The 24,965-nt window shown below is 36.7% G+C and overlaps 3 protein-coding genes across 3 annotated transcripts; all 3 read left to right on the top strand.

Moving 5' to 3' along the window:
• The first annotated feature begins 1,120 nt into the window (after positions 1-1,120).
• LOC122104180 (olfactory receptor 151) lies at positions 1,121-2,053 on the top strand. Its single transcript, XM_042674892.1, has one exon. The coding sequence runs from the start codon at positions 1,124-1,126 to the stop codon at positions 2,051-2,053; it is 930 nt and encodes a 309-aa protein (XP_042530826.1). The 5' UTR covers positions 1,121-1,123.
• A 9,054-nt stretch (positions 2,054-11,107) lies between these two features.
• On the top strand, positions 11,108-12,040 carry LOC122104181 (olfactory receptor 151-like). The gene has a single exon (XM_042674893.1). The coding sequence runs from the start codon at positions 11,111-11,113 to the stop codon at positions 12,038-12,040; it is 930 nt and encodes a 309-aa protein (XP_042530827.1). The 5' UTR covers positions 11,108-11,110.
• An 11,206-nt stretch (positions 12,041-23,246) lies between these two features.
• Positions 23,247-24,179, top strand: LOC122104183 (olfactory receptor 151-like). Its single transcript, XM_042674894.1, has one exon. The coding sequence runs from the start codon at positions 23,250-23,252 to the stop codon at positions 24,177-24,179; it is 930 nt and encodes a 309-aa protein (XP_042530828.1). The 5' UTR covers positions 23,247-23,249.
• The last annotated feature ends 786 nt before the right edge of the window (positions 24,180-24,965 follow it).

Genomic DNA, 24,965 nt, shown 5'->3' with positions numbered 1-24,965 from the left:
GATAAGGCTAAATGCTGGAGTATAAATGGAACCACAGACCAATTTAATCATATGTTGGTGAGTAAAATTTAGACATCAATATTTTCAAAATTTACAAGCAGTTAAAACAAACATTGAAAAAACCTACCTGAAGAACACATCTAGTGAATACTTTAAAAAGTCTCAGACACTTAACAATAGCTTACATTTTAAGATGAATCTAGAGCTTGAAATAAAGATTGCTAAATATGTGGTCCTATGTCATTTTAACAACCAACTTGGAGTTGATATAACTAAATATAAAAAATGGATGGGCGCCGGTGGCTCATACCTGTAATCCTACCTACTCAGGAGGATGAGACCTGAGGATCGTGGTTCAAAGCCAGCCTGGGCAGGAAAGTCCATAAGACTCTTATCTCCAATAAACCACCAGAAAATCAGAAGTGGCACTGTGACTCAAAGTGGCAGAGCACTAACCTTGAGCTAAAGAGCTCAGGGCCAGTGCCCAGGCCCAGAGTTCAAGCTCCACAACTGATAAAAAAAAAAGACATTAAGTGAAACAACTTAAAATTTTAAAAATGAAACAACTTGTTAATATATAACATTGGCAATTTCAATATTCATATTCCATATCATTGAATATTAGGAATTACATAGATGAAAGAAGAATTACATTTGTGAAGAACTTTCTATCTCCAATTAAAATACATGATACATACTACTTATCATCTATAAAGAAGAGCTTTACAAACTTTAGATTAAAAATGAATAAGTTGCTAGATCCATCCTAGTGTTCTGAATCAGTACCTGTGAAGTGAGACCTGAGAATTGGCATCCCCAGCAAGGTCAGGATGAAGGTGATGCTGCTGAACCACAGAAGACACATTGAGAACCAGTTACTTAAGACATTGGAAAACAAGTAAGAGATCCAAGGTTTTCCTTCTTTCCTTTCACCTTTAGAATCTTTACAACACTCATCACTGGTCCTGCTCTCAGCAAGCAACAGGAGTAGAGGAAACATGCACCAGCCCTGCAGCCAGCCAGGCTGGCTCAGGAGATGACAAAGGCCAAAGAAATCAGAGGAAGAGCAGCCTCTCACTAGTTACCTCCTCTCCCATCACCACAGGCTTCCTGCACAAAGAAAATGGCTACAGAAAACCACTCAACAGTGGCTGAGTTCATTCTTGGAGGATTAACTAACCAGCCAGAGTTCCAGATCCCTCTCTTCCTCCTCTTCCTTGGAATCTATGTGACCACCATGGTGGGGAACTTGGGCATGATCACCCTGATTGGTCTCAACCAGCAGCTTCATACCCCAATGTACTTCTTCCTCAGCAACTTATCCTTTGTGGATCTCTGCTACTCCTCAGTCATCACCCCTAAAATGTTAGTCAACTTTGTAAACAACAAGAACACCATCTCCTATGTGGGGTGCATGTCTCAGCTCTACTTCTTCCTTGTTTTTGTCATTGCTGAGTGTTATATGTTAACAGTAATGGCCTATGACCGCTATGTGGCCATCTGCCACCCTTTGTTCTACAACATCATCATGTCTCATACTCTCTGCTGCCTGCTGGTGGCTCTGGTCTATACCATGGGAATCATTGGGTCAACAATAGAAACTAGCCTCATGTTGAAACTGCACTATTGTGAGGTCTTCATCAGCCACTACTTCTGTGATATCCTCCCTCTCATGAAGCTCTCCTGTTCTAGCACTTATGATGTAGAGATGACTGTCTTCTTTTTAGCTGGATTCAACATTATAATGACCAGCTTAACAGTTCTTGTTTCCTATGCTTTCATCCTGTCCAGCATCCTCCGCATCAGCTCCACTGAAGGCAGAGCCAAAGCCTTCAGCACCTGCAGTTCCCACTTTGTGGCTGTGGGGCTGTTTTATGGATCCACTGCATTCATGTACTTAAAGCCTTCCACTACCAGTTCCTTGGCCCAGGAGAATGTGGCCTCTGTGTTCTACACCACCGTGATCCCCATGCTCAACCCCCTCATCTACAGTCTGAGGAACAAGGAGGTAAAGGCTGCCCTACACAAAACATTAAGGAGAAAACTCATTTGATGCAAATGTTAGTCTTTCTCAGTCTAAGAGCAAATGCTGTAATCTCCACAAACAACCACAAGGATGTCCTCAATCTATCAGCCCAGGTGAATGGAAATATGCTTCTCCCAATGGCCAGAAATATGCTTCATCTTCTTTCTTTTCCTTCTCTCTCTCTTCACATTGTTTTGAATATCTAACTTAAAGTTTACTTTTATTCAGTTCCATTTCTTGTATCTTTAGCCTTATGGCTAACATTTTTCTAGCTTAATTGTAAGTTGACATAAATTCTAACATTAGATTTAGTGTTAAATTATCAGGAATGTGTTTGGAGTCATTCATAGTCTTATTGCCTTAACTATAGGAAATAATACACAATTCAGTTTTTTTACTTTGGAGTAAAAACTAAAAACTTTACAAGGTAATTACAGTGGAATTTACAAGTCACAAATAAGTAATACTCAGACTTCTTCTTTGGTTATGTTTGTATTTTTTTTTTGCCAGTTGTGGGGCCTGAACTCTGGGCCTGGGCGCTGTCCCTCAGCTCTTCAGCTCAAGGCTAGCGCTCTACCACTTGAGCCACAGTGCCACTTCTGGCTTTTTCTGCTTATGTGGTGCTGAGGAATCAAACCCAGGGCCTCATGCATGCAAGGCAAGCACTCTACCACTGAGCTACCTTCCCAGCCCTATATTTTATTTTCTGCCACAAAGTCTCATTATATAATCTACCCTGACCTCAAACTTGATGTTCTTCAATACCTTCCATGTTCTGTGACTATAGGCATACTCTACTATACCTTTCTCATGCAGATTCTTGCCTTTCCTCACTTTCTCATCTCTACTATCCTTCTCTATAAATTTTTTCCTCATTGTTTCATGTCACTTTTTGAACAGCAACAATAATAACACCTACATGCTATATGTTCATGTCTGTCATTCTAGTTATTCAGGGTACTGAAATCTGAGGATTGAGGATCAGGGTCAGTCCAACCAGAGAAGTCCATGAGATTCATCTATAATCAGCCACCAAAAAGTAAAAAGTGGAGTTGTGGTTCAATTGGTAGAGTGTTAGCCTTGAACAGAAAATCTCAGAAACAGCACCCAGCCCTTAGTTCAATCCCCAGGACAGACAAAACAAAAGGAAACAAAACAAATGAAGAATATAATCTTGATAAATGTTCCTTATTGAATACATCTTGAAACTATCCAAACAACATGTTCTCCTAGATATATTCAAAACATACATTCCTCTTATGTAATAGATGCCTAAAATGACCTTCTCAAGCTGTGACTATTGTTGCTTTCTCTTCTTATGTGTAATAATATATGGATATTTGGAGGATTTGAGATGATGATTTCATGAGTTTCTGTGATACCCTCATTAAAAAACAAAGACAAGTAAATAGAATAGCCCAATCTCATGAATAGCATCTGTAACAAAAATAGTTGACATGTTATCCTCTTTAGTCATAGAAACAGATTGATTAAAGCCATCAAATACTAAAATTCTGCATAGAATTGGCAGCTGGGCAGAAGAAACAGAAAGATTAAACCAGATATCTGTTAAAACTAAAAAGCCCAAATGACTAAAACCATTTGGGAAACAGTACCACATATGGTAAGAGGTTTGAATCCTTTACCAGTGGGTTAAGTTGAAGGGGCTACAGCAGTTCTAACATGATAAACTCTCAACCAAAGCTTCCTATAAGATTCAGCTGGTATTATTTACCATAGCTAAGATATGGAACCAACCCAGATGCCCCTCAGTAGATGAATGGATCAAGAAGATGTGGTATATATACACAATGGAATTCTATGCCTCCATCAGAAAGAATGACATTGCCCCATTTGTTAGGAAATGGAAAGGCTTGGAAAAAATTATATTAAGTGAAGTAAGCCAGGCCCAAAGAAACATAGGTCCCATGGTTTCCCTTATTTGCAATATCTAGTATAGGTATGAGTCAAGCGGAAAAAGTCAGAGAATGTGATGTTAGGAAAACGAACCCTCAAATATGTATTTTAATGTTTTTGTTTCTTTCATGCATGTGTTTCTAACGCATTTATAATATTATTTCTTTGTTGCTTTGTATGTCCCTCCCCCACAGTGTAACCCCCGCTTTCACTATATTTGATGTCAGTATAACATGTGGAGTTGATGGGGACAAACAAGTCGTTTAAGGATTCAGGTGGACCTGTTGCAACAATGAGAAGTACAAAATGTCATGTCAAAACCAGCTTTACAATGTCGGTGGGGGGGGAGGGGGGGTATGATTGGGTGGGGGGGAGGGGGGAGGCTGGGAAGGGAGGTGAAGGGTAAACAAAGGAGGAGGCTGCAATGCTTGGTAAGAAATGTATGCATTTTCCTGCCCATGTAATTGTAACCCCTCTGTACAGTATGTTCTCAAATAAAATAAAATAAAATTTAAAAAAATAAAATAAAATAAAAAAAGCAGAGTCTGAAAAATAAAAAAAATAAAAAAAATAAAAAAAGATTCAGCTGGTGATAATAAACTCCAGTATCAACATAACTGCAACAACAGAGACAAAAGAAAGAAAAGGGCCAGATAAATTGAGAAGGAAAAAAGCCAACAGATCTCAGGCAGCAAGGCATATTTTAATCCTTTACTGAAATAAAGGGAGCTCTGCAAGTGTGAAGTTAGAAAACACTTTAAGAGACTTAAAAGGTGAACAGAGTAAAAAGGAAAAATAAAAGATGGAATGAAGAGAATTCATGGGAAGTAACAGACACAAAAACTTGGTAAAAGATAATTTCTAAATGGCATATTGTTTTCATCTCCTTACAAATGATACAATATCCTTCTTTTTGGTGGATGAGTACAATTCTGTTATGTATATATATACCACATTTTCTTGATCTAATGATCTCCTTAGGGACACCTAGGTTGATTCCATATCTTATCTATGCTAAACAGTGCTGCAATGAACATGGTTGTGCTGGTGTCTTTAGTGTTGCTTGGTTTGTGGGACTGCTGGATTATTCGTAAGGAAATGTAAAGACTTGGAAAAAATTACATTAATGAATGTAAGTCAGAGCCAAAGAAACATAAGCTATATGGCTTCCCTCACTTGTGGTAACTAGAATCTGCCTATAAATCTATAAGGAAACACACTAAATGATTGAAATATATGCAAAGATACTGGGCTATGATAAATTATATAGGACTGTAGACATTCACACACTGTGGTCAAAGGAGGCTATGCATAGAAGTAGATGACAAAGGCTCAATAGGTATGAACATATGACCATATAAAATAATATTCTATGAAATTAACTCCAAGAAAAGGAAACAAAAGAAAATTTTAATTGCCATTATATTTTTGTTTTCTTTATCTTTTGTCTTGTTTGTTAGTTGTTTGTTTTGGGGGAGGGTAAAGGAGGGCACAGAAAAAGTAGAAAAGGATGGACAAATACAACAGTGATAACTCACTAGACAATATGTGGAAAATGACCTAGATATCTTGTGAGTGAGGACAAGAGGGAAAAACTGGAAGAGAGCAACAGAAGGGGAGACATGGTTAAAAACAAATTGTACTCATTACTCATTACCTGATTCATGTAACTGTTACCCCTCTGTCCATCAACTCTACAATAACAAAATAAATAAAGGAAAAATAATATAATAACAATGATAATGTGGTCATAAGATTAGATAGATGATAGACCAATAGATAGAGAGATAGAGAGATCCTGGAACAAAAAAAAAAGAATGCGTGAGGGGCTGGCATAGAAGTGGAGTGCTTGCCTAGTATTCATGAAGCCCTGGGTTCTATTCCTCAGTACCACATAAACAGAAAAAGGCAGACGTGGTTCTGTGGCTCCAGTGGTAGACTGATAGTCTTGAGCAAAAGAAGCTCTGGGATAGTGCTCAAGCCCTGAGTTCAAGCTCCAGGGCTGGCAAAAAAAATGTGTGACTATTAGTAAAACATATGAATATTAATAAACCATGTTCTATATTTTAAAAATAAAATGACATAGTTTTAAGTCCCAGTAGAGAAACAGAGGCCGAAAGAATATAGGAAATAATAACTATTCCTTGTAATAAATATATAGATATAACTTTATATAAGTATATAATAACATATATATAAATTAACTTACATAGGCAAGGAAACATGACACCTAAGTAAACTATCTCCCAAAAACCAATAAAACATGCCTGGTAAAGTTTCTAGACATTTTTAGTTAAAGAGGAGGAATACAAGATTTTTGAAAAACTATGAAGTCCTACTTTCAAAGGTCTGTTTGAAAACATCACCTGGAAACAAGATCAGTCCACACACAGTGAGTTTCTGCTCTGTAACAGTGCACAAGAAAGAGCTTATATTTTTGAAATATCATTTGCCCACTAAAAGAAACCAAGTGTCTTGGGTAAATGACTGGTTCCTGGTCTGATGAATAACAAATGAGACAAATCATGATGTCTTGTCATATCAGACAGCAAAGAAGGCAGTAGGGCCTACTACTGTTAAGTAAAACAAATTCTAAGACAAACTAAACAAAATTCTAGGGATCAAAGACAGAAAAATTGAGTCAACAATGTAATAATTTTGCTGAGTTTACAATTACTATGTTTAATTTAAGAACTTTATAATGATACTAAAGTAAAATACCTTAAAACTTAAGACGATAACAGAAAAACAAATCATTATTTTACAAATCAGAAAAAGATGATACTTTTTTACCCTCACTGTAGTGATGGAAATATGAAGCCATTCAATTAATAAATAGCAAAGAAAAAAAATATACCAACATATAGACATAAACAAATGAGAACTGAGGAACTATATAAAGCAGGAACTCTAAGAGAAAAGATGTGTCAATGTGGTTATCCTGGATGTGATATTATACAATCACTTTTGCAAGATGGTACCAATTAGTTTAAAAAACAGATAAAATGGGGCTGGGAAGGTGGCTCAGTGGTAGAGCGCTTGCCTTGCATGCCTGAGGCCCTGGGTTCGATTCCTCAGCACCACATAAGCAAAAAGAAAAAAAGCCGGAAGTGGCACTGTGGCTCAAGCGGTAGAGCACTAGCCCGGGGCTGAAGAGCTGAGGGACAGCACCCAGGCCCAGAGTACAGGTCCCATGACCGGACCCAAAAAAAAAAAAAAAAAAAAAAACAGATAAAATAAAACATTGTATCTTGCTATATCTCACCAGCATAGGAATCTATATTCTCTAAATAAAGATTCATTTAAAAAAAAACTTTACTGTAACATTTTTCATAATAACCAGGTAATACAAGAAGTCTAGACATTCATTTAAGATGAACAGATTTTTATTAAATGCAAATATATTCACAATGGAATACTATTCTGTCATTAAGAACAACAAACTCAGACAAGTATGGTGCCTGACCACTGTAACCTTTGCTACTCAGAAGGCACATATCAGGAAACTCAGTATTCAAGCTAATCATAAGGTCTCATCTTAACCAAAAAAATGTTGGTGTGGTGATTCATCTTCATCCTATCCATGCAGAGGGCATAAATAGGATTGTTGTCCAAGCTAAACATGTACATAAAACTAAAACACCTCTAGAGAAAGAATGAAAGCAAAATGGATTTGGGGCATGGCCCAAGTGCTACAGCATGTGCTTATCAGTACAAAGCCTTGAGTTCAAATCTCAATATAAAAAGAAGGATAAGAAGATGAAAAACATGTCATTTACAGCAGAGTAGATAGAAATGGAAGTCATCTTTTGTGAACTAAGCCAGATTCAGAAAGAAAAGTAGCAAATATTTTCTCTCATATGTGGAATGTTTTTAAAAACCATGACAGTGTAAGAGGGAGTACTGGGAAACAGGAAAGGAATCAGAAGACAGGGAGAAAGATAGGACAAGTGTGGGTAATGGAGAGATGAAACAAGTATCTTGTGTCCCTATAGGAAAATAGCATAGTAAAATCTATTGCTTTAAATAACTACTGTATGATATTACACTGAAAAGAAAAATCTGTATCAAAATACATCCATTAGTAATAAGGCATTAAATAAATGGCTGAGAAGTAAACTTCCTGGTGAATAAACTTCCCTAATGAATGAGCACACAGGAATGAAGAGTATCTATGACTCCACATTCCCATGCCACTCCACACTGTCAGTCTGCAGGTATAGCAGTTAGATGATAGACTTATGTGTCTATCACTTTCGTCTCCCTTTACTAAAACTATAGTTTGCTTTTGAAAATCTTTTCATTTGCTTTCAAAATCATTCCAATGTTAATTAATATGAATAATGAGTAATCACCATAATAGAGTAATGTTGATGGTATGTTGATGATAATGACTGCAATAGTTGTGGAGATGGGGAAGAGAAAGAAGGATGTTGGTAATGATGGTGGTGATGATGGTGGTAATGATGGGGGGTTTATGCTAAATATCACAATCTTCACATTGCGTGTTTGAAACTATAAATAAGAGGGAAATCAACATAACTGGGAGCAAAATCATGATTCACAGAGAAGATGTCTAATTGTTCCTTAGAAAGATCAGAGTCTCTAGAGTAGAATGTACCCCAGGAGATGGTCTATGTACACACATGTAAATACACCCAGACTCAATCACTGGTACTCATTCCTCCTAAGTGTGCAGATATTAGATACAAATCCACCTGCTTCTAGCATTTACTGATGATTGAAAGTAAAGCTATCCATCAAAATTTCCAAGAGAAGTTCATTTTTTCTCAGCACAGGTATTTCATTACATATCCTTAAAACTGAATAATAAAAGTCTTTCTTCCTTGACTTCTTTTTATAATGCAGGCTTTATGACCACATGTAGACTATGATCTCCAAGTACTATGCATTGTAGGAGGATGCAATCTTAAGCCTCTGATAGTCTGGTAATTCTGGAGTTAAGAACTGTAGTAATTCGTAGTAAATATGGGATTCATGCTTGCCATATTCACTTATTACAAGATTAAGGAATGAAAAATTAAACCCAGTTTTTGCAAGTTTCTTCTACACATTAGTATTCTCATTTGTATCTCACTGGGTAAATAATGCTGTCTACCCTGATTTACAAAACATTTGTATTAATGAAAATGTTATCCAAGGTGTATTTTCAATATTTTAAGTCATTATGAGGGTAGAGACTGGGTAAAAAGAACAATATACTTAAGCTATCATCTAGATGAACTATTTGTATAAAGTAAATAATATTTACACATTTACTTCAAATGCTAGCCATTACAAATCGAAAATCTCGCTACCAATAAGTTCAGATACAATTTAGTGCATATTTTTATTCAAACAGAATTGTCTTTTGTATTTTAGTGACTGATCTATTTCATATAATTTAATCTACTCAGACCATATACCAAATCAGAACACTAAAAACTCATATATAAGATAACCAGTTAGTTCAGTTATTATTATTGCAGGGATCAGATGAACTTATTTTGTAATATTGCATTAAAAATAATTATTTTATAACATGATATTAAAAAGCAGGCTACAAAATATGGTTGTAAATGAATTCCTAGAAGGAATGAAAATACCAACAAATGTGTTCACATCAGTATTAGGAAAATGTGGGAAGGATTACTCTTACTGTTTATTTTTGTTTCTAATTTACGATACTGCTTGTATGATGCTTGTATATGCACTGAAATTACTATTATGGTCTTCAAAATTGTAATAATACTTAATACTAATAAAGTAATAACATAAACAAAGATTATAATGAACAATAAGTTTAGTAGAACCAAAACAGGTTAGTGATCAGGATTCCTAAAATGTGGGATAAGATCTTCCCCTTTTCTGATTGGAAAACATTGCATAACCCCTGAAATGTTTTAATTTTAATTTCCTAGACATCTCACAGATAAAGAATCTAGATGGGTCATGTCTACCAATAATGCTCCATGTTTTGTGTCCATAATTTCTTTGCAGTTACCAATGAAATAATGTCATATTTTGGAATTACACTCTGAGAACAGAACACTTATCAATAGAACACTTATCTACTGAGAATGATGCGAAGTGCCAGTGCACAAACTGAACCACAGACCAAAAAAAAAGTTTGTGAATAAACCTAAACTTCAATATTTTCTAAATTTTCAAAGTGATTAAAACATAAATCTAACATTGAAAAGATCTACATTACAAACATATCCAGTGAATGCCTAAAGACAATCCCATACAGTTAATGACAACTCACATTTTTATGTGAATCTAGAACTTGAAATAAAGATAACCAAATCTACGATCCTATGTCATTTTGTGGGGGGGGGTCCGGTCGTGGGGCCTGAACTCTGGGCCTGGGCGCTGTCCCTCAGCTCTTCATTCAAGGCTAGCGCTCTACTACTTGAGCCACAGCGCCACTTCCGGCTTTTCTTTTTGCTTATGTGGTGCTGAGGAATCGAACCCAGGGCCTCATGTATGACAGGCAAGCGCTCTAACACTGAGCCACCTTCCCAGCCCCTGCTATGTCATTTTAACAACCAACTTGGAATTGATGTTTCTAGGTACAAAAATTGACTTATCATGTGATAACATCGTGTGGATATATCATGCTGAAAATTCACTTCAATATTCATGTTCCATATCATTGAATATTAGGAAATACATCAATGAAAGAAGAATTACATTGCTGAAAAACTTCTATCTCAAAGTACAAAATATAATATATACTACTTATCATCTACAAAGAAGAGCTTCATAAACTTTAGATTTAAAAATGAGCAAGTTACTAGATCCATCCTAGTGTTCCTGAATCAGTACCTGTGAAATGAGACCTGAGAATTGGCATCCCCAGCAAGGTCAGGATGAAGGTGATGCTGCTGAATCACAGAAGACACATTGAGAACCAGTTATCTAAGACATTGGAAAACAAGTAAGAGATCCAAGGTTTTCCTTCTTTCCTCTCACCTTTAGAATCTTTACAACACTCATCACTGTCCTGCTCTCAGCAAGCAACAGGAGTAGAGGAAACATGCACCAGCCCTGCAGCCAGCCAGGCTGGCTCAGGAGATGACAAAGGCCAAAGAAATCAGAGGAAGAGCAGCCTCTCACTAGTTATCTCCTCTCCCATCACCACAGGCTTCCTGCACAAAGAAAATGGCTACAGAAAACCACTCAACAGTGGCTGAGTTCATTCTTGGAGGATTAACTAACCAGCCAGAGTTCCAGATCCCTCTCTTCCTCCTCTTCCTTGGAATCTATGTGACCACCGTGGTGGGGAACTTGGGCATGATCACCCTGATTGGTCTCAACCAGCAGCTTCATACCCCAATGTACTTCTTCCTCAGCAACTTATCCTTTGTGGATCTCTTCTACTCCTCAGTCGTCACTCCTAAAATGTTAGTCAACTTTGTAAACAACAAGAACATCATCTCCTATGTGGGGTGCATGTCTCAGCTCTACTTCTTCCTTGTTTTTGTCATTGCTGAGTGTTACATGCTCATGGTGATGGCCTATGACCGCTATGTGGCCATCTGCCACCCCTTGTTCTACAACATCATCATGTCTCATACTCTCTGCTGCCTGCTGGTGGCTCTGGTCTATACCATGGGAATCATTGGGTCAACAATAGAGACTAGCCTCATGTTGAAACTGCACTATTGTGAGGTCTTCATCAGCCACTACTTCTGTGACATCCTCCCTCTCATGAAGCTCTCCTGTTCTAGCACCTATAATGTGGAGATTGTTGTTTTCTTTATAGCTGGATTTGACATTATAGTGACTGGCTTAATGGTGCTTGTTTCCTATGCCTTCATCCTGTCCAGCATCCTCCGCATCAGCTCCACTGAAGGCAGAGCCAAAGCCTTCAGCACCTGCAGTTCCCACTTTGTGGCTGTGGGGCTGTTTTATGGATCCACTGCATTCATGTACTTAAAGCCTTCCACTGCCAGTTCCTTGGCCCAGGAGAATGTGGCCTCTGTGTTCTACACCACCGTGATCCCCATGCTCAACCCCCTCATCTACAGCCTGAGGAACAAGGAGGTAAAGGCTGCCCTACACAAAACATTAAGGAGAAAACTCATTTGATGCAAATGTTAGTCTTCTCAGTCTAAGAGCAAATGGCTGTAACCTCCACAAACACCCACAGGGATGCCTTCTGCATGTCAGCCCAGGGGAGGATGGAAACATGCTTCTCCCAATGGCCAAATCTATGCTGCATCTTCTTTCTTCTTCTTTTTCTCCTCGTTTCACATTTTTTTGAATATCCAACTTAAAGTTTTCTTTCATTCACTTTTACTTCTTGTATATTTAGCCTTATGGCTAACATTTTTTATATTAATTATAAGTTGCAATAAATTCTAACATTAGATTTAGTATTAAATTATCAGGATTGAGATTGGGAGTCATTCATGGTCTTATTGCCTTAACTATAGGAAATATTACACAATTCAGTTTTTTACTTTGGAGTGAAAACTAAAAATTTACATGGCAATTATAGTGGAATTTTAAAATCATAAATAAGTACTACTCAATCCTTTTCTTTTTATTTTATTTTTTGCCAGAAGGTATCACTATATAATCTAGGCTGACTTCAAACTTGAAATTCTTCAACACCTTCCATGTTCTGCAACTACAGGCATATCCTACCATACCTTTCTCGTGTAGACTCTTGCCTCTCCTACCTTTCTCATCTCTACTATTCTTCTCTAGAAATTTTCACCTCATACTTTCATGTCACTTTCTGAATAACAGTAATAGCACATGGCTCATGTCTGTAATCTTAGCTATTCAGAAGACTGAAATCTAAGGTTTGCCCAATCAAAGCCAGCCCAATCAGAAAAGTCAATGAGTCTTTTATTTTCAACCAACCACCAAAAAGCAAGAAGGAGAGCTGTGACTCAATTGATAGTGTTAACCTTGCACAGAAAATCTCAGAAACAACACCCACACCCTGAATTCAAGCCCCAAGACTGGAGAAAAAAGTAAAATTTAAAAATTAAAGAATATATTGATAAATGTTCTTTATTGAATACATCTCAAAACTAACCAAACAACATGCTCTCTTAGATATACTCAAAAAGATAAGACCTTCTTATGTTATATATGCCTAAAATGATCTTCTTAAGCTATAAATGTTGTTGCTTTCTCTTCTGTGTAATAATACATGGATATCTGGAAGATTTTGAGCCCATGATTTCATGAATTTCTACTCTTCCATAACTTCATCAAAAAATAAAAATCAAATAGCACAGCCCAATCCCATGAATAGTATCTATAACAAAAATAGTTGCCATATTATCCCCTTTGGTCACAGAAGCAGCTGGATTAAAGCCAGTACATCCAAAAATTCAGTATAGCATTTTTACATGCAAATATGTAACCAGACATCTGGTACATCTAAGAAGCCCAAGTGACTAAAACCATTTTGGAAACAGTACCTCACACAGCAAGGGGTCTGCGTTCTTTACAAGTGGGTGAAATTGAATGCTACTCTCAAGTCAACTAAAGTGTCCTATAAGATTAAGTAGGTGAGATAAACAGTTGAGCTGGTAGCCTTAGTATGGCCTTGTATGTGATCATTCAGGTAAATGCCCAAAAATGGGATTGCTGGGTCATAGGGGAGCTCTATGTGTAGTCTTTTGAGGAACCTCCATACTGCTTTCCAACATGGTTGAACAAGTTTACACTCCTACCAACAATGCAGTATGGTTTCCTTCTGGCCACATCCCCTCCAGCATCTGTTGTTATTAGAGTTCTTGATTATAGCCATTCTAACTGGGGCGAGGTGGAATCTAAATGTTGATTTGCATTTCTTTTATGGCTAGAGAGGTTTGAGCATTTCCTCATGTGTCTATTGGCCATCCTTCTTTCCTCTTCAGAGAAGTTTCTCTGCAAGTCTTTAGCACACTTATTTCTTTGAGGATTTCTTGTTGGGGATTTAATTTTTTGAGTTCCAAATATATTTTAGATATAAGACCTCTCTCCTTTGTATGGCAAGTGAAGATCTTCTCCTAATGTGGGCTTTCTATTGATCTTGCTATGTCCTTTGCCATGCAGAAGCTCTGCAGCTTCATGCAATCCTATTTGTCCAACCTTTCTTTGAATTGTTGTGTTTCTGGATCTCTATTAAGAAATTTTTGGCCTGTGCCAAGGAGACCGAGGGTTTCTCCTGTTCCTTCCTATAATATTTTCAGAGTGTCTGCTTTGACTTCAAGGTCTTTGATCCATTTGGAGTTGATTCTGGTGCAGGGTGATATATAAGGATCTAGCTTTAGTTTTCTACAGGTGAATAACCAATTTTGCCAACACCATTTACTGAAGAGGCTGTCTTTCTTCCATTCTATTTTTTAGTTCCCTTATCGAAAATTAGGTGGCTATAGGTCTGTGGGTTCATTTCTGGGTTTTCAATTGTATTCCATTGGTCCTGAGGTCTGTTCTTGTGCCAGTACCAAGCTGTTTTGACTACTATTACTTTGTAGTAGAGTTTGAAATTTGGTATTGATATTCCTCCAGCACTGTTCTTTCTGTTAAGGATCGTTTTTGCTTGCAGCATTATTTACCATAGCTAAGATATGGAACCAACCCAGATGCCCCTCAGTAGATGAATGGATCAAGAAAATGTGCATATATACACAATGGAATTCTATGCCTCCATCAGAAAGAATGACATTTCCCCATTTGTTAGGAAATGGAAAGACTTGGAAAAAATTATATTAAGTGAAGTAAGCCAAGCCCAAAGAAACATAGGTCCCATGGTTTCTCTTATTTACAATATCTAGTATATGTATGAGTCAAGCAGAAAAGGTCAGATAATGTGATGTTAGGAAAATGAACCCTTAGATATGTATTTAAATGTTTTTTCTTTCATGCATTTGTTTCTAACTCATTTATAAGATTATTTCTTTGTTGCTTTGTATGTTCCTCCCCCACAGTATAACCCCTGCTTTCACTATATTTGATGTCAGTATAATTTGTGGAGGAGATGGGGAAAAACAAGTCGTTTACAGGTGGACCTGTTGCAACTATGAGAAGTACAAGTTGTCATGTCGAAAACGAACTTTACAACTTTGGTGCGGGGGTGGGGGGAGTTTGGTGGGGGGGAGGCTAGGAAGGGATGTGAAAAAAAATGTGATACACACACACACACACACACACACACACACACACTCACACACACACACACACACTGGAATTCTATGCCTCATTTGTTAGGAATTGGAAAGACTTGGAAAAAAACTATATTAAGTGAAGTAAGCCAGGCGCAAAGAAACATAGGTCCCATGGTTTCCCTTATTTGCAATAACTAGTAATGTGTAGGACAAGAAGAATAGGTCAAAAGCTATGCACATATGACCATATAAGATGAAGTTAAGCGAAATGAACCCCAAGATAGGGACCCAAATATCTTTTTTTTCTTTCTTTCTCTTGTTTCTAAAGTATTTATAATATACCATGTGATTTCTTTGTTTGTTCCTCCCCCAAGGTATAACCCCTGTTTTCACTGTATTTGATGCTGGTGTCTTGCATCTTGTATATAAACTTCTCTAAATCAGAGAGGGCAAGAAAAACCAAATGCTTAAATAAGGATACAATTTGACCCATTGTAACAATGAGATGTACAAAACACTATGTTGAAAACAAACTTTACAACTTCTGTGGGGGAGGGGGGTAGTTGAGGAGGTGGGAGGGAAGGGATGGTAGGGGAAAAACAAAGAAGGAGGCAATAATGCTCAATAGGAAATGTACTCATTACCTTGCTCATGTAACTGTAACCCCTCTGTACAGTATTCTTACAATTAAAAACACACACAAAAAGGGGCTGGGAAGGTGGCTCAGTGGAAGAGCACTTGCCTTGCATGCTTGAGACCCTGGGTTCGATTCCTCAGCACCACATAAGCAAAAAGCCGGAAGTGGCGCTGTGGCTCAAGTGGTAGAACACTAGCCTTGAGCTGAAGGACAGCGCCCAGGCCCAGAGTTCAGGCCCCACGACCGGACCAAAAAAACACACACACACACACACACACACAAAAAGAAAAATGAAAAAAAGATTAAGTAGGTAAGAATAAACTCCAAAATCAACATAATTGCAACAACAGACAAAAGAAAGAAAAGGACCAGATAAAAAGAGAAGGGAAGAAAAGTCATCAGGTCTCAGGTGGCAAGGCATATTTTTGAAGTCTTTATACAAGTAACAGAGGGAGTTCTACCAGAGTGAAGCTAGAAAACATTTTAAAGGAAGTATAATGTCAACAGAATAAAAAGGAAAAATAAAATATGAAATAGAGAATTTATTCAAAGTAATGAATATGGAAGCTTGGTAAAAAAAATATTCTAAATGGCATATTTCCATTTCCTTAGGAATGGTACAATATCATTCTTTCTGATGGATGAGTATAATTCTATTGTGTATATGTACCACATCTTCTTAAACCACTGAGGGACATCTAGGTTGATTCCATATCTTGACTATGGTAAACAATGCTGCAATGAACATGATTGTGCTGGTGGCTTTAGTGTGGCCTGATTTCTGGTCTATTGGATAAATGTTCAGGAGAAGGATTGCTGGGTCATTCATAAGGAAATGGAAAAAGAAAAATTTATATTAAACGAAGGAAGTTAGAGCCAAAGAAACAGGCTGCATGGTTTCCATCATTTATGGTAACTAGAATGTGCCTATAAATTTGTAAGAAACACACTGAATTATTATAATATATGTATGTGTGTTTGCATATATGTGTATATAAATGTGCATATATACAAATATGCATACATATGTGTGTATATTTGCATATATACATATATGTGTCTGAATACATTATATATAGGACATGATAAATTATAGAGGACACTGGACATTCATACATATGCACAGGTGTGGTTGACAAAGGCTCAATAGCTATGAGAATATGATCATATAAAATCACATTCTATGAAATGAACTATAAGAAAAGGAAACAAGAAACACTTTAGTTGCCAACTGTTGCAGGGTTTTTTTGTTTCCCAGTTTGTATTTTGGGGGGCTGTAAAGGAAGTTTCAGAAAAGCTGGAACAAGGATGAACAAATGCAACTGTGGTATTGTACATCTTACAGATGGGAATGGCAGAGAACTGCGCATCTTGTGTGTGGGGATGGGTGGAAAAAACTGGGACAGAGTAATGGAAGGGGAGACATGGCTCAAAATGAATTGTACTCATTACTCATTACCTGATTCATGAATATCAACTCTGTATATCAACTCTGAAATAACAAGAAACAGCCAGAATTGGCGCTGTGGCTCAAGTGGGAAGAGTATGCTAGCCTTCAGCAAAATGAAGCTCAGGAACGGTGTCCAAGCCCTGAGTTCAAGCCTCAGGACTGGCATCATCATTATCATCATCATCATCATCTTCTTCTTCTTCTTCATCATCTTCATCATAAAGGCATTAAATGAAAATTTTAAATATAATAATAAGAATAATATGGTTAGAGATTATATAAGATTATATGTATTAAGAATCAAAAGAATTGTGACAATTAGTAAAATATAAATGAATATTAATATAACATGATTACAGTTAAAAAATTAAGAAATGCCAAGGTGTTGAGTATCAATAAAGAAACACAGGCCAAGAGAATTCAGGGAAAAGTAACTATTCCTAGTGATATATATGTAACTTTATATAAATATATCTTCATAATCAGTTTCATAGTAGAGAAAACATGAAACCTAAGAAAATTATCCCAAAATGAGCAATAAAACATGCCTACTAAAGTTGCTAGACATTTTCATTTAAACAGGAGGAACACAAGATTTTTGAAGAACTGTGTAGTCTTACTTTCTAACTTCTGTTTGAAAACACCACCTGGAAACAAAGATCAGTCCATAGACAGGAAGTTTCCCTTCAGTAACAGTGTACAACAGCTGATATTTTTGAAATATCACTTCTCCACTAATAGAAACCAATAACAAATATGAGATAAATCAGGATGCCTTGTCATATCAGACAGCAAAGAAAGCATGAGAGATTACTACTATTGAATTACAAAAATTCTAAGACAAGCTGAAGAAAATTTCAGGAATAAAAGACAGGAAAAATTGGGTCAACATAATGATTGTGTTGGACTGACTATATTATTATTGTTAAATTGAAAATTTATAATGATACTAACGTAAGATAAGTCATCTTAAGAGGATAACAGATATCTAAATCATTATTCTAAAAATTAGAAAAAGCTGATTCATTTTTACCTGCACTGTAGTGGTAGATAAATGAACCAGTTTAATTAATAAAACAACATAGAACAAAACACACAAACATACACACATAAACAAATGTAAAACTAAGGAGCTCTGAGAAAAAAAAAAAGGTTATGTCAATGTCAGTATCCTGGATGTGATACTATACAATTGCATTTGCAAGATGGTACCATTAGGTTAAAGAGGATTAAAAAAATAAGATCTCACATATTATTTATCACAAAGACATTCGAATCTATAAATGACTCTAAATAAAGCTTCATTTTAAAATATTTACTGTAGCATTATTCATAATAACCAAGTATTACAAGAAGCCTAGACATTCATTAAAGATGAACAGCTTTTTATTAAATGCAAATATAGTCACAATGGAATACTATTCTGTCATTAAGAATAAATTCATACAGGTATGGTGGCTCACTACTGTAACCTTTGCTACTCAGGATGCAGGAAGGTCAGTGTTCAAGATCAAATTATTCATAAGATCTCAACTTAACCAAAATAAATGCCTTTATCCTCTCCATGCAGAGGGCATAAATAGGATCGTTGTCCAAGCTAAACATGTACATAAAAGCAAAACATCTCTAGAGAAAGAACATAAGCAAAATGGATTTGGGGCATGGCCCAAGTGCTACAGCATCTGCCTATCAGTACAAAGCCTTGAGTTCAAATCTCAATATAAAAAGAAGGGTAAAAACATGAAAAACATGTCATTTACAGCAGAGTAGATAGAAATGGAAGTCATCTTTTGTGAACTAAGCCAGATTCAGAAAGAGAAGTAGCAAATATTTTCTCTCATATGTGGAATGTTTTTAAAAACCATGACAGTGTAAGAGGGAGTACTGGGAAACAGGAAAGGAATCAGAAGACAGGGAGAAAGATAGGACAAGTGTGGGTAATGGAGGGATGAAACAAGTATCTTGTGTCCCTATAGGAAAATAGCATAGTAAAATCTATTGTTTTAAATAACTACTGTATAAGCCAGGCCCAAATAAAAGTAAGTTGCATGGTTTCCCTCATTTGTAATAAATAGAATATGTCTATGATATTCTTAACAGAGGATCTCAATAGCCCAATTGCTAAGTGCATAGAGCCATCTATAATGAAGCATAACAACATGGACTCCAAGAATTGGAAACAAGGGGTTCTTATTATGTCCTGCATGCAGTTCTTTCTTTTCTTTTTTCTGCTTACGTTTGCTATACCCTTTGTCTTGTACATAAGTTTATCCCATCTGCAGAAGGGAAAGATTATCACAGAAACAGCAGGACAAAGGATTAACTAATGCAACAATGATGCTATGTTGGAAATGAACTATATAACTAGAGGGGAGGGGAGTGGGGACTGGTAAGCAGGAGAAGATGCGGGAGGGGTAACTGTTTAAAAAGAAATGTACTCATTATCTTACTTATGAACTGTAACCCCCCTGTTTATCACCTTTACAATAAAGATACTTTCTTTAAAAGATCCAAAAAATAAATAACTACTGTATGATATCACACTGAAAAGAAAATCTGTATCAAAATACATCCATTAGTAATAAGGCACTAAATAAATGGTTGAGAAGTAACTTCCTGGTGAATAAACTTCCCTAATGAATGAGCACACAGGAATGAAAAGTATCTATGACTCCACATTCCCATGCCACTCCACACTGTCAGTCTGCAGGTATAGCAGTTAGATGATAGACTTATGTGTCTATCACTTCCGTCTCCCTTTACTAAAACTATAGTTTGCTTTTGAAAATCTTTTCATTTGCTTTCAAAATCATTCCAATGTTAATGTGAATAATGAGTAATAATCATAATAGAGTAATGTTGATGGTATGTTGATGATAATGACTGCAATAGTTGTGGAGATGGGAAAGGGAAGGATGTTGGTAATGATGCTGGTGATGATGGTAATAAAATGATTTAGGTTAAATATCAAAATGTTCATATTAAGTAACTATACATTAATCTACAAATAAGAGGAAAATCAACATAACTGGAAGAAAAATCATGCTTCATAGATGTCTAATTGTTCCTTAGAAAGATCAGAGTCTCTAGAGTAGACTGTACCCCAGGAGATGGTCTATGCACACACATGTAAACACAACCCAACTCAATCACTGGGACTCATTCAGACATTAGATACAAATCCATGTGCTTCTACAATTTACTGATGATTGAAAGTAAGGCTATTCATCAAAATTTCCAGGGGAATTTCATTTTTTCTCAGCACAGGTATTTCATTATATCTTTAAAAATGAATAATAAAAGCCTTTCTTCTTTGAATTTTTGTGCAGGCAATTTATGACCACATGTGGACTTTTCATCACCAAGTACTATGTTCCCTGCGTCCTAGGTTGTCTGGGAAGCAACACTGAACCTCTGATAGTCTGTGATTCATGCCTCCCATATTCATTTATTTTTTTTTTATTCATTTCTTCTGTTTATTTGCTATTCTTTTTTTTTTTTTTTTTTTTGAGAACATACTGTACAGAGGGGTTACAATTACATGGGCAGGATAATGCATACATTTCTTACCAAGCACCATATTCATTTATTATAAGATTATGGAAATGAAAAATTAAACTCAGTTCATCAAAGTTTCTTCTACACATTAGTATTCCCATTTGTATGCCATTGGGTAAATAAGGCTGCCTAACCTTCTTTGTAAAGTACTTGTATCAATGAAAATGTTGTTCACTGTGCATTCTGTATTTTTTTTATCATTTTAGGGTGGAGATTGGATAAAACGAACAATATATTTAAGCTATCATTTAAGTAAGTAAGTAAATAATGCATACACATTTATTTCAAATGCTAGCCATTACAAAGTTAAATATCTCTCCACCAATAAGTTCAAATATAAAATACAATTTAATGCATATTTTCTTTTATTCAAATCAGAATTGTCTTTTGTATTATAGTGACAGGTTTATTTCATTTAATTTAATGTACTCATACTATATACCAAATCAGAATATTAAAAACACTTATATAAAAACACCATCATTAGTACAGTTATTATTATTTCAAGAATTAGATGAATAACTTATTTTGTAATATTGTGTTACAAAATAAATATTTTGTAACATGGAATTAAAAATCAGATTACAAAATGTGTTCATAAATTAATACATAGAGAGGATGAAAATACCAAGATGTTCACTATCAGTGTTAGACAACAAATAGAAAAATGGGGAAGGGTTAATCTGCTTTTTTTATGTTTCTAATTTACTATAATCCTTGTATGTACACTGAAATTAGTATTTTAGTTAATATTAATAAAGTAATACCATAAATATAGTGTATAACAAACAGTAAATTTGAGTAGAGCCAAAACAGGTTAGTGATCAGGATTCCTAAATGTAAGACAAGATCTTCCCTCTTCTTATTGGAAAACATTGCATAACCCCGAAATGTTTTAATTTTAATTTCCTAGACTACTATGTAGTTAAAAAACACATATAGTATTCTTTTTTCTATGCTATGCACATACTAAGATGTCAAACATAAAGCATTGTTGAGATACATCTTCTGATTTAGAAGGCTTCACATGGAAGGAAAGGGAAGAAGCTCATTGCCAGGAGAGGAAAAGGTAAGGTTGGTTCCAAGTCACCTGTGAGTAGTAGGCCTTAGGCAGATCATTTGGTATCTGGCACATCAATTTTCCCAAAGTAAAATAAGAATCAAAATGTGATTTAAATCGACATTTTCTCTAGATCAGTATTTTCAAGAGTCTCTGAGATTGACTTTGAAAGAACATGAAAAACATACCATTACAGAAAAGCTTATAATTGTATCAGGAATAATTAACATAGTGAAATTTGTTTACTAATGAGAAATACATCCCACCTGCTGGGCACCAGTGACTCACACCAGCAATCCTAGCTACAGGAGGCTAAGATCTGAAGCTCAGGGTTTGAAATCAGCCTGGTCAAGAAAGTCCATAAGATTCTTACCTCTAATTAACCACCAAAAAAGCTTGAAGTGGAGCTGTGTCTCATATGGTATAGTGCTAGTCAAAAGCTCAAGGACAGTACGCAGACCATGAGCTCAAGCCCCAGGACTGTGACCCAAAAAAATCCCACAGATAAAGTATCTATATGTATTATATCTACCAATAATAGTCCATGCTTCCTATGTTCATTACTATAATTTCTTTGCAATTGGCAATGAAATAATGTCATATTTTGGAATTACAATCTGAGAATAACAATAATCATGTTATCAATGTAACACTCATCTACCAAGGATGATGCTAAGTATCAGTGCACAAACTGAATCACAGACCAAAAAAAAAAATCTATGAACAAGGCCCAGACATAAATATTTTCTAAGTTTTCCAGTGGTTACATGAACCTAACATTGAAAAGACCTACATTACAAACATATCCAGTGAATTCCTGAGAACAATACTGTAAAGATTGCAAAATCCTATGTCATTTTAACAACCAACTTGGAGTTGATATTTCTAGGTACAAAAATTGACTTATCACACGACACAGCTTGTGGATATAGCACGATGACAATTCATTTCAATATTCATGTTCCATATCATTGAATATTAGGAATTACATAGATGAAACAGGAATTACATTTCTGAAAAAATTCTATCCCAAATTACAAAATATAATATATACTACTTATCATCTATAAAGAAGAGCTTTACAAACTTTAGATTTAAAAATGAGTAAGTTACTAGATCCATCCTAGTGTTCCTGAATCAGTACCTGTGAAGTGAGACCTGAGAATTGGCATCCCCAGCAAGGTCAGGATGAAGGTGATGCTGCTGAACCACAGAAGACACATTGAGAACCAGTTATCTAAGACATTGAAAAACAAGTAAGAGATCCAAGGTTTTCCTTCTTTCCTTTCACCTTTAGAATCTTTACAACACTCATCACTGGTCCTGCTCCCAGCAAGCAACAGGAGTAGAGGAAACATGCATCAGTCCTGCAGCCAGCCAGGCTGGCTCAGGAGATGACAAAGGCCAAAGAAATCAGAGGAAGAGCAGCCTCTCACTAGTTCCCTCCTCTCCCATCACCACAGGCTTCCTGCACAAAGAAAATGGCTACAGAAAACCACTCAACAGTGGCTGAGTTCATTCTTGGAGGATTAACTAACCAGCCAGAGTTCCAGATCCCTCTCTTCCTCCTCTTCCTTGGAATCTATGTGACCACCGTGGTGGGGAACTTGGGCATGATCACTCTGATTAGTCTCAACCAGCAGCTTCATACCCCAATGTACTTCTTCCTCAGCAACTTATCCTTTGTGGATCTCTGCTACTCCTCAGTCATCACCCCTAAAATGTTAGTCAACTTTGTAAACAACAAGAACATCATCTCCTATGTGGGGTGCATGTCTCAGCTCTACTTCTTCCTTGTTTTTGTCATTGCTGAGTGTTACATGCTCATGGTGATGGCCTATGACCGCTATGTGGCCATCTGCCACCCCTTGTTCTACAACATCATCATGTCTCATACTCTCTGCTGCCTGCTGGTGGCTCTGGTCTATACCATGGGAATCATTGGGTCAACAATAGAGACTAGCCTCATGTTAAAACTGCACTATTGTGAGGTCTTCATCAGCCACTACTTCTGTGACATCCTCCCTCTCATGAAGCTCTCCTGTTCTAGCACCTATGATGTGGAGATTGTTGTTTTCTTTATAGCTGGATTCAACATTATAATGACTGGCTTAATGGTGCTTGTTTCTTATGCCTTCATCCTGTCCAGCATCCTCCGCATCAGCTCCACTGAAGGCAGAGCCAAAGCCTTCAGCACCTGCAGTTCCCACTTTGTGGCTGTGGGGCTGTTTTATGGATCCACTGCATTCATGTACTTAAAGCCTTCCACTGCCAGTTCCTTGGCCCAGGAGAATGTGGCCTCTGTGTTCTACACCACCGTGATCCCCATGCTCAACCCTCTCATCTACAGCCTGAGGAACAAGGAGGTAAAGGCTTCCCTACACAAAACATTAAGGAGAAAACTCATTTAATGCAAATGTTAGTCTTTCTCAGTCTAAGAGCAAATGGCTGTAACCTCCACAAACACCCACAGGGATGCCTTCTGCATGTCAGCCCAGGGGAGGATGGAAACATACTTCTCCCAATGGCCAAATCTATGCTGCATCTTCTTTCTTCCTTTTTTCCTTCTCTTTTCACATTTTGTTTGAATATCCAACTTAAAGTTTTCTTTCATTCACTATCACCTGGATGTGAGGGCGATCTGGCTGCGACATCTGTCACGCCATTGATCGCCAGGGTTGATTCGGCTGATCTGGCTGGCTAGGCGGGTGTCCCCTTCCTCCCTCACCGCTCCATGTGTGTCCTTCCCGAAGCTGGGCGCTCGGTCGAAGAGGGCGGCCATCCCGGATAGAGGAGGACCAGTCAAGGGTATACGAGTAGCTGCACTCCCCTGCTAGATCCTCCAAACAAGCTCTCAAGGTTCATTCACCATCACTTGTTGTATCTTTAGCCTTATGGCTAATTTTTTATATTAATTGTAAGCTGACAAAATTCTAATATTCAATTTAGATTAAATTGTCAGCAGTGAGTTTGAGCGTCATTCATGATCTTGTTGCCTTAAGTACAGGAAATATTATGCGATTCAGTGTTTACTTTGGAGTAAACACTAAAACCTATTTGGGGAGTGCACAAGGGAATTACAGTGGAATGTAAAAGTTACAAGTAATGCCTAGTCTCTTTGTTTAGTCTCTTTGTTTTTATTTTTTTGCCATGAGGTCTCACTATTTAATCTAGGATGACTTCAAACTTGAGGTTCT

This window comes from Dipodomys spectabilis, unplaced genomic scaffold (genome assembly GCF_019054845.1).
Source record: "Dipodomys spectabilis isolate Male_0828 unplaced genomic scaffold, ASM1905484v1 ptg000023l, whole genome shotgun sequence".
Taxonomy (NCBI): Eukaryota; Metazoa; Chordata; class Mammalia; order Rodentia; family Heteromyidae; genus Dipodomys; species Dipodomys spectabilis.
Note: the sequence above shows the minus strand (reverse complement) of the source record. Positions and strands in the feature narration are given on the sequence as shown.